Here is a 14769-nt window from a genome sequence, read left to right on the forward strand (position 1 = left end):
ACTTGATGTTGGCCCAGAGGTCCCTTAAACCATCCTCATTCATTTGTTTTCTTCTTGGTGTTCCAACTGGGTGTTTTCTGCTACCTTACTTCCAGATCATTGATTTGATTCTCTGCTTCATCTAATCTACTGTTGATTTCCTAAATATAGTCTTCATTTCAATTATTACATTCTTTTTTGACAGGTTGTTTTTAATAGTTTATTTTAGTTGAGGCTCTCACTGAGTTCATTTGTTCTTCCCCTAAGGCCATTGAGCATAACCATTGTTTTGGACTTAGTATCTTTTAGATTGCTTGTCTTCATTTATTTAGTATTTTTTCCTGGATTTTTGTCCTGTTCTTTCATTTGGGACAATTTTTCTCATTTTGGTTAACTTACTGTGCTTGTTTCTATGAATTAAGTAAATTTTCTGCATCTCTAGTGTTTACAGAGTGGTCTTATGTAGTATGTGTCCTGTGGGACCTGGTGGCATAGTCTTCAGGAGCGTCCGTTTTGTGGGTGTGTGCCCTTCTGTTGTTGAGCTTTGATTTTGGCATGTTAGTGGATGGAACTGACCCTTAGGCTGACTCGCTGTGAGTGCTGGCCATGATTACAACAGACAAGTGATTGTGTATGGACTGACCCCCACAGACTGGGAGTTGCTTCGGCAGGGCTCTGGTGACCAGTTGGGTGTGTCATTTTTGGAGCTAATTAGGTTGTACTTTGGAGTGGTCTGAAACCGGCCACTAGTTGTGTTAGTTGTACAGGCTCTTGAAAGGGGCTATAGTGCCAGGCAAGGTCAGCTTCAAAAATTTCTGTCAGGCTTAGGCTGCCTAGTGGGAGCTACAAAATGATCTGCCATTGGTTGCCACTTGTGCTGAGCTTGGAGGCAGTTGGGAGGGGCTGAACTGTGAACCAAGGCCAGCTGCCACTAGTGCCATGCTTGGGACCATTTATTTGGCACCACAATGTGTGCTGAGGCCAGGAGACCTTTGTGCAGAATTTGTAGGTGATTAGTTGAAGCTATATTCTAGGCCAGTACTGGCCACACCTTGTGCCAGCTTGGAGCCACTTGATAGGAGTTCCAATGTAAGATGAGACTGGTTGCTGCTTGTGCCAGGCTTAAAGAGATGCTTAGCAAGTGGTACAGGGCATGCTCAAACCAGCTGCATGCTTGTTTGGGGTTTATGGACCCCTGAGAGATTTTAAGGGCATAGCACAAGCCAAGGCAGTTTACTTATGTGAAAAAGCTACGGAAAGTGGCTCGGGCCAGCTGTGTGAGTTGAGTGGGATGAGGTCTCAGGGACTCCCCCGGGTGAGGCAAGAATGTTAGCCAGATTAATGATAAACTCAGATATGGTCTCACCTGTGCTTGTCAGCTGGGCAGAAAGAGGATTTAACAAAGGAGTAATGGTGCTTATATTGCTTTTGTCCCTGGAGTGATATACCTCAACCCCTGCTTCTCCAGCCCCCACTCTGAGGCCAGGCAAATTAGTTCCTCCCCATACATCCCTGGTACTCTTTGAGCTGCAGTTTCCACCCAGGGGCCCAGAGTGAATCTGTTCACAGCCTCTCAAGAGGAATGCCTAGACTCCAGAAGCTCTCCATATCACTTGGATGCAATCCCTACTGGTTTTCATAGCCAGCTTGGATTGCTCTTTCCAACACTGGTACCCCTAATTTTACAGAAGGCAGAGATTACCTCTGAATTATTAAGTGCCACACCAGTGAGTTAGGCCTGTGTATTGCACATCTCCACCCCTACTACAAGTCTGTCAAGCTTCTTTACATCCTTAGTTATGGGACTTCTGTTCAGGTAGTCTTAAGGTGGTACTTAATGATTCAGTAGTAATTCTTATGTGGGAAGAGGCAAACACATTGTTTACCTACTCTGCCATCTCGACCAGAAGACATTATAGTATTTTTAAGTTTGTAGCATATTACTGTATGAATTGATTTGTCCACTGTATTTTAGGATTTTTGATAGAGGATATTTTTACTGTATTACGTACTAGCCAAGTTACTATGCATTCTATTTATTCTTAAATTCATGGCTTTACTAGTTATTCTTAATATTACATACCAATCCTCAAGCAAAAGTGTTCATTATTTACTTGCCATGTGATTTTGGTCCTGGATGAGCACAATTTACTAGCCTAACTAATGAGTAAAGCATAGAGGGTTTGAGACATTGACTCCTTTCTGAAAAGGAGAAAAAGTATTTCCCCCCAGGAAAATGCTATTATCTTTTGCTAAGCCACTGACAATTTATGACAAGGTAAGTTCTGAAAATATGACACCTTCTTTCATAATATAGTAAACTAGTATTTCACAATTCAAAAACATGTTAAATATTTAAACAATGGAAATATTTGATCTGAAAATCTCATTTAGAGAAAATCTATAGTAATAGTAATTAAGAATTGGTATTATTTAATATATTCTATGACTGGCAATATTATGTCACCACAAAGAAAGGAACAAAGGTTGGATAGTCATGTATTCTTTGGAATTTACTTTTAAGTTATACAAGTAATACAGCCTTGTGTAGATCACTGCAGCTAAGCAAAGCAGTTAGTCTTTGATGTACTTAACATTATGAAAGGTTTAGGATTATGTCTTCAGGCAAAGATGCCTAGAGGAAAGAAGGTATAGATCAAAACTGACATCGTGACACAATAAATAGAAGATTGGAATGAATATCTCTCTTTAACTCAAAAAGTAATATAATGTCTCTCAAGCACAGTGTAGGTAAACAGTTAACTGCAATTTTATATGGGAGAATTAAAAACTTTTTTGTAGCTTCACTTAAAATATCTCATTACTAACAAAATTCTTCTAAAGTATAAGAACAAATCTTTACCTTCATCCACATGTTATCTATAGGATACATTTTCCTAATGGTGTCATGATTTTATACTAAAACAAAAGAGGCATTTACGAAGAAGATACAAGAAACATTGTACATAAGGCAATGATACATCAGTCCCCTTGAAAGTAGGTACCTTGGACCTCACACTGTTCTCCCAGTAGCCATCAGCTGCCCCACTGTATTTTCCTGAATTTCATTGATGGTTTGAACTCTCTTCCAAAGGTGATTTTAGTTTTGGGAAGAGCCAGAAGTCCCAGAGCACCAAATCTGGGCCATAGAAGGGGCCTGAGTCACCTGGGTGATTTAATGTTTTGCCAAAAACCTCTGCATTAGATGTGATGGGTGGGTGTGTTGTTGTGATGAAGCTGCCAATCACCAGCTGCCCATAGCTGTGGCTTTCTGAGCCATCTGAACAGTTCCCATGAAGGAATATTCAGGCTTAACACAAAATTTGATGCAGATTTGTTGCTCTACTCAGTCATTTTGAATGTGACAGCCACATAGTATATATGCTCACTCAAAGACATCTACCACTCTGACTAGTACAGTGAAGTCATCATTGTTCGTGCATGCACATTCCAGTCCACTCTCCTTGGCTGCCAGGTTACACTGATGTTCCACAAACTATTCTTGTTATATTAACAATGCTTCACTTTTTCCAGACAGACCTCATATGTATAGTAAAAACAGGAAATTAGTATTTTATCTCTGGGTGATATGATGAGTAGGCTTTAATTTTATACTATATTTTTAATATTTTATAGTTCTCCATTAAGCATAAATAAGGTTTACGTCAGAATTTAAAAGTGTGTACAAACTTTTTATAGCATAGTATCTGCAAGATCATATAGAAGTCTATTTGGAGCTATAATGCACTTGGAAGAGTTTCCTAATATGTGAATGTGTAGAGTCACAGGAAGTGCAGCTGGGAATTATCTTTGAATAGGGTTTGAAAACTATTTCTTCTACCATTTTGCTTATCTTCTTTTAAATAAAGTTCTTCAAATCTCGTTATAACATGAAATGCTAGCTCCTCCATTCTGCCAAGTTCCTGTTGCTTTTTACAGTGACAGTTATTTTGCTAGGTTTATGATCACCCCTCCAAAGATATTCCCCAGATTTTCATTAAACTGAGTGGTATACTTATGAGCAGGTTTTTTAAAATGAATTATTAGCAGAAGTGAGGTATAACAATTGTAGTGTTTTACCTTGAACAAGAAAAGAGTATGCCTTCCTTTTATTTCTCCTCCTTATAGGTAGGGATGCACAAACATGCAGATGAAGGCCATACCCTAGAGATGACAAAGCAGCATGATGGAAGGGAACCTGGTAATCTGATAACAACATACCCTACCAGTCGTGGAACACCTTCCAGGACTATGTGAGAAAGGAATAAAAATATTTCTTTCAATCACTGTGCACTCACTTTGCAGAAGCCTCTACCGTTTCATACCTGTTGCACATGTTGGCATTATTCCACCACTAGTACACCATCAATGCAGCTCATTTAACCCTGGTTACTTTGATTCAAAAGACTATTGGAGGTCCTAACCAAAATGATTAGGCAAGAAAACAAAATAAAAGGCATCCAGATTAGAAAGGAAGAAGTAAAATTGTCTCCTATAAACTACTAATGAATTATCAGAAACATTAATAGAATTGCATAAAAAATATTGGGTTGGCCAAAAAGTCTGTTAGATTTTTCCCCATAGGCTGGCTCTAGTAGTGTTTAGTTGCCTTTAACGTCATTTGAGACAATTTTGTTAGATTGTATTGTGACAGCTGTCATTTGAAAAAACTTACCAAAATTAGTGAATTTTTGTGCAGTCATTCTAATACTGAAGATGGAAGATCCATCATTTTCAGCTTATTATTCGTTATTATTTGAAGAAAGGTAAAAACACAACTGAAATGGAAAAAAGACTTGTGCAGTGAATGGAGAAGGTGCTGTGACTGATCAAATGTGGTTTGTGGAGTTTATTGGTACTACTGAAATTTTGGCCAAATCTTTGCTATGGGGCTGTCTTATGCATTGGAAGATGTTTAGCAGCACCTGCCTCCACCCACTAGAAGCCAACAGAGGAAGATAGCTGACATACTCAAAGTTATTGGTGGAATGAAAAACATGTGAATTTTAGAGAAAAAAGCATATGGCTTTTTTGGCCACCCCAGTAATCTGGAGGTGAAAAGATATCTGTAGACTGAAAATGACAAGTCGTTGATAAAAGAAGGTACAAATAAATGGAAAAATGTTCATGGGTTGGAAGAATTAATATTGTTAAAATGTCCATACAACCCACCCTGGCTACGTGGTCAGTTGGAGTGTCGTCCCTTATGTCAAAATGTTGTGGGATCAAGTCCTACTTGGGACACGTAGGGAGGCAATTAATTGATGTTTCTGGCCCTCAAATCAAACATATCCTTGGATGAGGATTTTCAAAAAATGTCCATACTACCCAAAGAAGTCTACAGAGTCAATGCAATCCATATCAAAATTCCAATGGCATTTTTCACATAAACAGAATAAACAGTCCTAAAATTTTCACGGAGCCAAAATAGACCCTGAATTGCCCAACAAATTTTGATAAAGAAGTCAGATGGAAGCATCATAATTCCGTATTACTAGCTGTTTTTACTTCTGTAGCTTTGTGATAAAATGTCTATTGTCATTAAAACAGACACAAAGATCAATGGAACAGAATAGAGAGCCCAGAAATAAACCCATACAAATATGGTCAGTTAATTTACAACAAGGAGGCATCTGGTACAATATGGCAGCATAGGAAGACCATAAACTCTCCTCCTCCCACAGACAGATTAATTTCTCCTGAAAAGAACTGAGGGCTAACAGACCAGCTTTTGCACAAAAATCAAGAGAGAGATCACATAGAAATAGGTAGGAGAGACAGAAATATGGCATCATGGGAACCACTCTCCCAACACACTAATCTGCAGTAGGGAATGGATTACTGAAGGAACCACATTCAGACTTGCCCACCCTGGGGTGCAACAGAAAAAGAGTAGATTAAAACTACATCTGGAAGAAATCCATTTGCTAACCTTAAGTTCCTTAGGAGAGGAACTTCAGGAACTTTTTGGTGTCAGAGGTACCAGAGAGTGCCATTTGTTGTACTTTCCCCTTACCTTGGTCAAAGAGATATGAGCATGATATAGGCACTCTGGCCAGCTGGCCACGGCCATTTTGGTGTACCCAGGTCCACACAGGATCTGTAGCTTGCTTAGGATCAGCTTTAATTACAGCTTATCCTCAACTTTTTTGGGATAAGCTATAACTATAGCTCTGCCCAGGTCTTCCTGTGGGCTGCTCCAGCTACAGCTTTTAACTGGTCCACCAAGGTGGTTCCAGCTTAGCTTGTCCTCAGGACTCCCCATAGCTCATACACACTTCAGCTAAAGCTCTGGGCCTATACCTGGCTTGATTTGGGGACTCTGTATGGCCTAAGCCTGCTCCACTACAGCTCCAGATAGCTTGCCAAGATAGCCTGAGTCTGTTTTAACAGCAAGATTCCCCATAGCCAACCTAGGTTCCAACAACAGCCTTGGCTTGCCCCTGGATATCCCTGTGGCCTGTGCCTCCTACAGCTCCTGGTCCATCTGGCTGCCAAAAAGACTTGGCTCACAAAGACTACAAAGGGGAAGCTCCTATACAAGAGCACCTGCCCTTCAAGGGTAAGAGAGGTTGGTTTTTCACCAAATTCATAGAAAGAGACATTTTAAATGAGATGAATAGTTTACAAATTAAATAATAGGACAAAACACTACAAAAAGAACTGAATGAAATGGACACACTCTATCAAGTTAAGAGTGAAAACAATGCTTATAAAGATGCTCAATGAACTCAGGAGAAGAATGGAGGAACTTTATGAAAACTTTAAAACAGATCAAAACATATAGACCAAATCAGAACTGAAAAACACAATAACTGAAATGAAAAATAACTAGAGGGAATCAACTGCACATTTGATATGCAGAACTAGTAAGTGAACTAGAAAACAGGTAGTGGAAATCACTAAATTGGAACAGCAAAAAGAAAAAAATTGAAAATGAAAAGTTTATGGAACAACATCAAGCATACCAACATTAGAAACATAGGTGTCACAGAAGAAGAGAAGGAGACAGAAAACCTGTTTAAAAGAATAATGGCTGAAAACTTTCGTAACTTGATGAAAGGAACAGACACCCATATCAAGAAAACAGAGTCCCAAACAAGATAAACCGAAACAGGCTCACACTAAGACATATAATAATTAAAATGGAGAAAGTTAAAGATAGAACCTTAAAATCATCAAGAAAAAAGCCACCATGTACAAGAGATACTGCGTAAGACACTCAGCTGAATTTTCCATATAAAAATTGCAAGCCAAAAGGAATGGTTTGATATATTCAAAGTGATTAAAGCAAAAACTATGTCCAAAAATACACAAGATTATTAGCATTTAGAATTGAAGGAAATAGTTTCTCAGACAAGGAAAGGAAAAGGACTTCATCACCACTAAACCAGCAATACAAGAAATGTTAAACAAAATTATTTTAGCAGAAAAGGCCAAAAGTAAAAAGACAAGAAAAAGCTAAGGGAGTTCATCATCACCAAACCATTATTATGAGATGTTAAAGGGACTTATTTAAGAAAAAGATGATCAAAATTACGAACAATAAAATAACAATAAATACATACCTGTCAATATTTTTAATCTAACAAACTAAGCAAACAAGAAGAACAGAGACAAAAGCATGGATAAAGGGAGTGTTTTTATGGTTGTCAGATTGGAGGAGGTTGTATGGGAGTGGGTGAAGAGGTGAGGGGATTAAGAACAAATAGGTAGTTACAGAATAGCCATGGGGATGTAAAGTACAGTATAGAAAAGAGAGTAGCCAGAGAATTTATACACATGACCCATGGACATGAACAATGGTGAGGAGATTGCCTGCAGGAGTAGGGGTTGCTGGGTGAAGGGGATAAACGGGGAAAAATCAGGATAACTGTAATAGCACAATCGATAAAATAAAATTAATAGGAAAATTAGCTCAAAATGGATTAAAGATGTGAATATAAAACCAGAATAAAATAAAATATATAGAAAGTAACCTAAGTACTAAACTCATGGACCTTGGTCTCAGAAGGATTTTGGAATCTGACCACAAAGGTAAGGGAAGTAAAAGCAAAAAATAAATCAATGGGACTACATCAAACTAAAAAGCTTTTTCATAGCAAACGAAACCATTAACAAAACAAAAAGGACACCAGTCAAATGGGAGAAAAACTTTACAAATAATACCTCAAATAAAGGGGCTAATATTCAAAATATATAAAGAACTCATAGCCAAATCAATCTAGAGAGAGGAGAATGAAGTTGGAAGTATCATGCTCTCTGATCTCAAACTATAGTGACTATAGTAATCAAAACAGCATGATACTGGCACAAAAAGAGACACATACAACAATGGAATAGAATAAAGAGCCTCCTCTAAAACATGTTTAAATTGTCAACTAATCTACAACAAAGGAGGCATAGATATACAATTGGGTAAAGACAGTTTCTTCAATAAATGGTGTTGGGAAGATTGGACAGATGCATGGAAAAAATAAAATTGAACCACTTGTTACACCATTTACAAAAATAAAGTCAGAATGGGTTAAAGACTTAAATGTAAGACCTGAAACCATAAAACTCCTAGAAAATACAGGCAGTAAACTCTTTGCCATTGAACTTCACAATATTTTTTTGTTGGATATGTTTCCTTGGGCAAAGGCTATATAAACAAAGAAATGGGGCTACATCACACAAAAGCTTTTGCACAGTAAAGGAAACCATTGAGATGAAAAGGCAACCTACTGAACAGGATGATATATTTGCAGATGATCTGATAAGTTAATATTCAAACTATATAAAGAATTCATACAACTCAAAATCAAAAAACCCAATTCAGAAGTGGGCACAAGATCTGAATAGACATTTTTCCAAAGAAGACATACAGATGGTCAATCATTGCATGAGATGTCCAACATCAGTAATCAACAGGGAAATGCCAAGAAGTCCAAGTCAGATGGATCAGATGAAAGAAATAATTAAAAGGCATCCAAATTGGAAATCAAGAAGTGGCCCTGGCTGGTGTAGCTCAGTGGATTGAGCACAGAGCTGTGAACCAAAGGATCACAGTTCGATTCCCAGTCAGGGCACATGCCTGGGTTACAGGCCAGTTCCCAGCAGGGGACACATGAGAGGTAACCATACATTGATATTTCTCTCCCTCTCTCCTTCCCTTCCCCTCTAAAGATAAATAAATAAAATCTTAAAAAAAAAGAAATCAAGAAGTAAAAGTGTCACTTTTTGTAGGTGATATAATTTGTTATGTACAAAACCCTAAAGACTCAACAACAACAAAACTATTAGAAGTAATAAACAAATACAGTTAAGCTGTGAGACACAAAAATCAATGTACAAAAATCCACTGCTTTCTTGAATATTAACAATGAAATTTCAGAAAATGAAATTAAAAAAACAAAACAAAACAGATGACTTCTGGCCAAGATGGAGGCATAGGTAGATACACTGTGCCACCTCACATAACCAAAAGAAGAACAATAACAATTTAAAATCAAAAAACAACCAGAACTAATGGAAAACTGAACTGTGTGGAAGTCTGACAACCAAGGAGTTGAAGAAGACACATTCATCGAGACCAGTAGGAGGGGTGAAATTGGGCAGTTGGCGAACCCAGTGAGGTGGCATGTCATGGGCAGTCCCACATTTGCGCGCAGATAAACCAGGTGAAACTGGGTAGCAGGACAGACTGCACAAACCAGGGTCCCACCGCTGGGAAATAAAGCCTCAAACCACTGAATGAAAACACCTATGGGGGTTGAGGTGCCAGGAGAGTTCATTGGAGAGACCCACAGGGTCCTAGAACATACACAAACCCACCCACATGGGAATCAGCACCAGAAGGGCCGAATTTGCTTCTGGGAAGCGGGGAAAGTGACTGAAATCTGGCAGAGAGCAGAGCAAGCACCAATGTTCCCTCTTAGACCCCTTCCCCACATACACTGTCACAACCCAGCAATGTGGATTACCCTGTCCTGGTGAATACCTAAGGTTCCACCCATCACTACATAACAGGCACCTCAAGACAAAAAAAATGGCCCAAACGAAAGAAGAGATCAAAGCTCCAGAAAAAATACAACTAATTGACGAAGAGGTAGCCAACCTATCAGATACACAGTTCAAAGCACTAGTGGTCAGGATGCTCACAGAACTGGTTGAATTTGGTCACAAACTAGATGAAAAAATGAAGGCTACATTAAGTGAAATAAAGGAAAATGTACAGGCAACCGTGATGGGAAGGAAACTGGGACTCAAATCCATGGAGTGCACCAGAAGGAAGAAACAAACATCCAATCAGAAAAGAATGAAGAAACAAGAATTTTAAAAAATGAGGAGAGGCTTAAAGATGCTTTCCAGGACATCTTTAAACATTCCAGAGACTTCCGCCAAGATGGAGGCATAGGTGGAAACACTGTGCCTTCTCCCACAACCAAGTTTGAATACAACAAAGGTTTGGAGAAACAAAGACACAACCAAAGGACAGAAAATTGAATTATACGGAAGTCCGACTACATCTAACCGTTCAATGGGGACGGTAAGAGGGGCGGAGCCAGCAGCGAGCAGGGTCCGGCAGGACAGGTCCCCCGACCCAGGCGCGCAGGCAGACGGGAACCAGCTGGGGTGCGGGACAGACTGACCGCGGTCGCACATTCGCATACAGTGAGACAGACCACGCAGGCCCCAGGGGGCAAGGGCTGACAGCGGTGGCACACTCGCGTGCAGTGGGACAAAACGCGTGGGCCCGGTGACGGCAGCAACTGCGGCACCGGTGAGGGCCGTGGTGGAAGGCGGCAGACAGGACGCCATAGTCCCTCTTTGACCCCTCGCCCACATACAGCGTCACAACCCAGCGACTTAGTTGCCCTGTTCTAGTGAACACATTAGGGCTCTGATCCTGCTATGGAACAGGCACGAACAACCCGAAAGATGGCACAAGAAGAACTCAAAGTCCCAGAGCCAATAACTCTAAGCGACCGAGAAATTGCCAGCCTCTCAGAAGCACAATTCAAGACACTGTTTATCAGGATGCTCACAGAACTGGTTGATTATAGTCACAAATTAGAGGAACATATGAAGGCTAAACTAATTGAAATGAAGGGAGATGCACAGGAAACCAATAGTGATGGAAAGGAAACTGGGACTCAAATCAATGGAATGGACCAGAAGGAAGAACAAAACATCCCACCAGAAAGGAATGAAGAAATGAGAATTCAAAAAAATGAGGAGAGGCTTAGGAACCTCCAGGACATCTTTAAACGTTCCAACATCCGGATTATAGGGGTACCAGAAGGGGGAAAGAAACAGCCACGAGTGGAAAACTTATTTGAACAAATAATAAAGGAGAACTTCCCCAGTCTGGCAAAGGAAATAGACTTCCAGGAAATCCAGGAAGCTCAGAGAGTGCCAAAGAAGTTGGACCCAAGAAGGAACACACCAAGGCACATCATAATTACATTAGCCAAGACTAAAATGAAGGAGAGAATCCTAGAAGCAGCAAGGGATAAGGGGACAGTCACCTACAAAGGAGTACCCATCAGACTGTCAGCGGATTTCTCAAAAGAGACCTTACAGGCAAGAAGGGGCTGGAAAGAAGTATTCCAAGTCATGAAATCCAAAGACCTACAGCCAAGATTGCTTTATCCAGCAAAACTTTCATTTAGAATGGAAGGACAGATAAAGTGCTTCTCAGATAAGGTCAAGTTCAAGGAGTTCATCATCACCAAGCCCTTATTATATGAAATGCTAAAGGGACTTATATAAGAAAAAGAAGATGAAAAAGATGAACAGTGAAAGGACAGCAAACACACAGTTATTAACAACCACACCTAAAACAAAAGCAAACTAAGAGGACAGCTAGATCAGGAGAGGAACCATAGAAATGAAGAACACATGGAGGGTTAGAAACAGGGGGGTGGGAGGGGGAGAAGGGGGGAGAAGACACAGAAAATAGCATAGATGATAGGTAGAAAATAGATAGGGGGGAGGGCAAGAATAGTGGGGGAAATATAGAATCCAAAGAACTTGAGACACGTGGTTATAAACTAAGGGGGGGAGAATGGTGGGGGAGGGAGGGTGCGGGTGGAGGGGATTGAAGGGGGGGAATAGAACAACTGTAATGGTATAATCAATAAAATATATTTAAAAAAAACATTCCAACATCCAAATTATAGGGGTACCAGAGGGGGAAGAGGAGGAGCAACAAGTGGAAAACTTATTCAAACAAATAATAAAGGAGAACTTCCCCAATCTGACAAAGAAAATAGACTTCCAAGAAATCCAGGAAGCTCAGAGAGTCCCAAACAAGTTGAACCCAAGGAGGAACACAGCAAGGCACATCATAATTACATTATCCAAGATTAAAATGAAGGAGAGAATCCTAGAAGCAGCAAGAGAAAAGGGGACAGTCACCTACAAAGGAGTGCCCATCAGGCTGTCAGCTGATATCTCAAAAGAGACCTTACAGGCAAGAAGGGGCTGGAGAGAAGTATTCCAAGTCATGAAAGGCAAGGACCTACATTCAAGATTGCTCTATCCAGCAAAGCTATCATTTAGAATGGAAGGGCAGATAAAGCACTTCTCAGATAAGGTCAAGTTGGAGGAGTTGATCATCACCAAGCCCTTATTATATGAAATGTTAAAGGGACTTACCTATGAAAAAGAAGATAAAAATATGAACAGTAAAATGACAGCAAATCACAATTATTAACAACTACAACTAAAACAAAAACAAACTAAGTGAACAACTGGAACAGGAACAGAACCACAGAAATGGAGATCACATATGGAAGGTTATCAACGGGGGAGTGGGAGAGAGAGGGAGAAAAGGTAAGAGAATAAGTAGCATAGTTGAGAATAAGTAGACTAGGTAGAAAATAGACAAGGGAAGGGTAAGAATAGTATGAGAAATATAGAAGCCAAAGAATTATATGTATGACCCATGGACATGAACTAAAAGGTAGGAATGTGGGTGGAAGGGGGTATGCAGGGTGGAGAGGAGTGAAGGTGGGAAAATGAGACAAATGTAATAGCATAATCAATAAAATATATATTTTTTAAAAATTCCTTTTGCAATGCAACAAAAAGAAAGAATGAAGTACCTAGGAATAAACTCAACAAAGAATGTGAAGGACCTATATGCTGAAAACTACAAAGCATTATTAAAGGAGATTGAAAAAGACACAATGAAATAGAGAGAGATTCTATGTTCACAGATTGGAAGAATCAACATAGTTAAAATGTCTATATTACCCAAAGCAATATACAGATTTAATGCAATCACCATCAAAATACCAATGGCATTTTTTTAATGAAATAGGACAAAAGAATTTGCCAGATTTATATGGGACCACAAAACACACCAAAGAACCAAAAGCAATCCTTTGAAAAAAGAACACAGCTAGATGTATCACACTACCTGACTTAAAATTGTACATAGAGCAACAATAATCAAAATAGCATGGTACAGGCATAAAGACCAATGGAACAGAATTGAGAGCTCAGAAATAAAACCACATGTATATGTGCACATAGTTTTGGACAAAGGAGCCAGAAACACACAATGGAGAAAGCACAGCCTCTTCAATAAATGGTGCTGGAAAAATTAGAAAGCCACCTGCAGAAGAATCAAATTAGATTATAATTCCACTCCATGTACAAAAATTAATTTAAAATGTATCAAAGATCTAAATATGAGGCCTGAAATAATAAATTACATAGAAGAATATATTGGTATTAAACTATGGGCCTTGGCCTTAGAGAATATTTTATGAATTTGACCTTAAAGGTAAGGGAAGTAAAGGCAGAAATAAAAATGGACAATATAACACTAAAAAAATTCTATACAGAACAACGAACCACCCAGCCAGACCAGTAAGAGGGGCGGAGTCAGCAGTGGAGTGGGGTTGTTTGGCTGGAAAGATTGTTTGGTCTGACCCACCCAGGAGCGAAGGTGGAAGCGGTTGGTGGATCCCAGGCGTGGGGTGGCAACGGGCAGACCCAGTGAGGGTGCAGGGCAGCTGGCTGACTGCGGTCACACATTCGCGTGCAGATAAACCAGCAAAGGAGCCAGCAGTGAGACCGACTAGGGCCCCAGGGGGAATTAGAGCTTGAAAGCATCTACTGGAAAGACTTTCTCAGGGTTGAGGGGCCGGGAGAGGCTCCCAGGCTCACAGAGAGTTTGTTGGAGAGACCCACAGGGTCCTAGAGAGTACACAGGCCTACACACCTGGGAACCAGCACCAGAGGGGCCCAATTTGCTTGTGGGAAGCTGCAGAGGAGACAGAAATCTGAGAGAGCGCAGAGCAGAGCAAAGCACCATTTTTTTCCCCTCTCTGACCCCACCCCCATATACAGCATTGTAACCCAGCCACTGAGTTGCCTGGCCCTGGTGAACACCTAAGGCTCCACCCCTCATACATAACAGGTGGGAACAGACCAAACATTAGGACTCAAGAACAGCTCAAAGCCCCAGAGCCTATAATTCTAAGTGACCAAGAAATAGCCAGCCTTTCAGATGCACAGTTCAAAACACTGGTGGTCAGGATGCTCACAGAACTGGTTGATTTTAACCACAAATTAGAGGAACATATGAAGGCTAAACTAATTGAAATGAAGGGAGATGCACAGGAAACCAATAGTGATGGAAAGGAAACTGGGACTCAAATCAATGAAATGGACCAGAAGGAAGAACAAAACATCCAACCAGAAAGGAATGAAGAAATGAGAATTCAAAAAAATGAGGAGAGGCTTAGGAACCTCCAGGACATCTTTAAACGTTCCAACATCTGAATTATA

At 40.0% G+C, this 14769-nt stretch overlaps 1 protein-coding gene across 3 annotated transcripts in view; it reads right to left on the bottom strand.

Moving 5' to 3' along the window:
- WDPCP (WD repeat containing planar cell polarity effector) overlaps positions 1-14769 on the bottom strand; it is a 407760-nt gene that overhangs the window by 115890 nt on the left and 277101 nt on the right. The window contains exon 15 of one of the 3 annotated variants that reach the window (XM_037048021.1): positions 4660-4757. The exons of the other annotated variants lie outside the window; for them this stretch is intronic. Within the exon in view, the coding sequence (XP_036903916.1) occupies positions 4732-4757 (26 nt within the window). The 3' untranslated portion in view covers positions 4660-4731. Of the gene's footprint in view, positions 1-4659; positions 4758-14769 lie in introns of those variants that run through there. 3 annotated transcript variants of the gene reach the window in all.

The sequence above is a fragment of the Sturnira hondurensis genome, unplaced genomic scaffold, assembly GCF_014824575.4.
Source record: "Sturnira hondurensis isolate 20B ecotype Veracruz unplaced genomic scaffold, ASM1482457v3 Scaffold0006413, whole genome shotgun sequence".
Classification (NCBI taxonomy): domain Eukaryota; kingdom Metazoa; phylum Chordata; class Mammalia; order Chiroptera; family Phyllostomidae; genus Sturnira; species Sturnira hondurensis.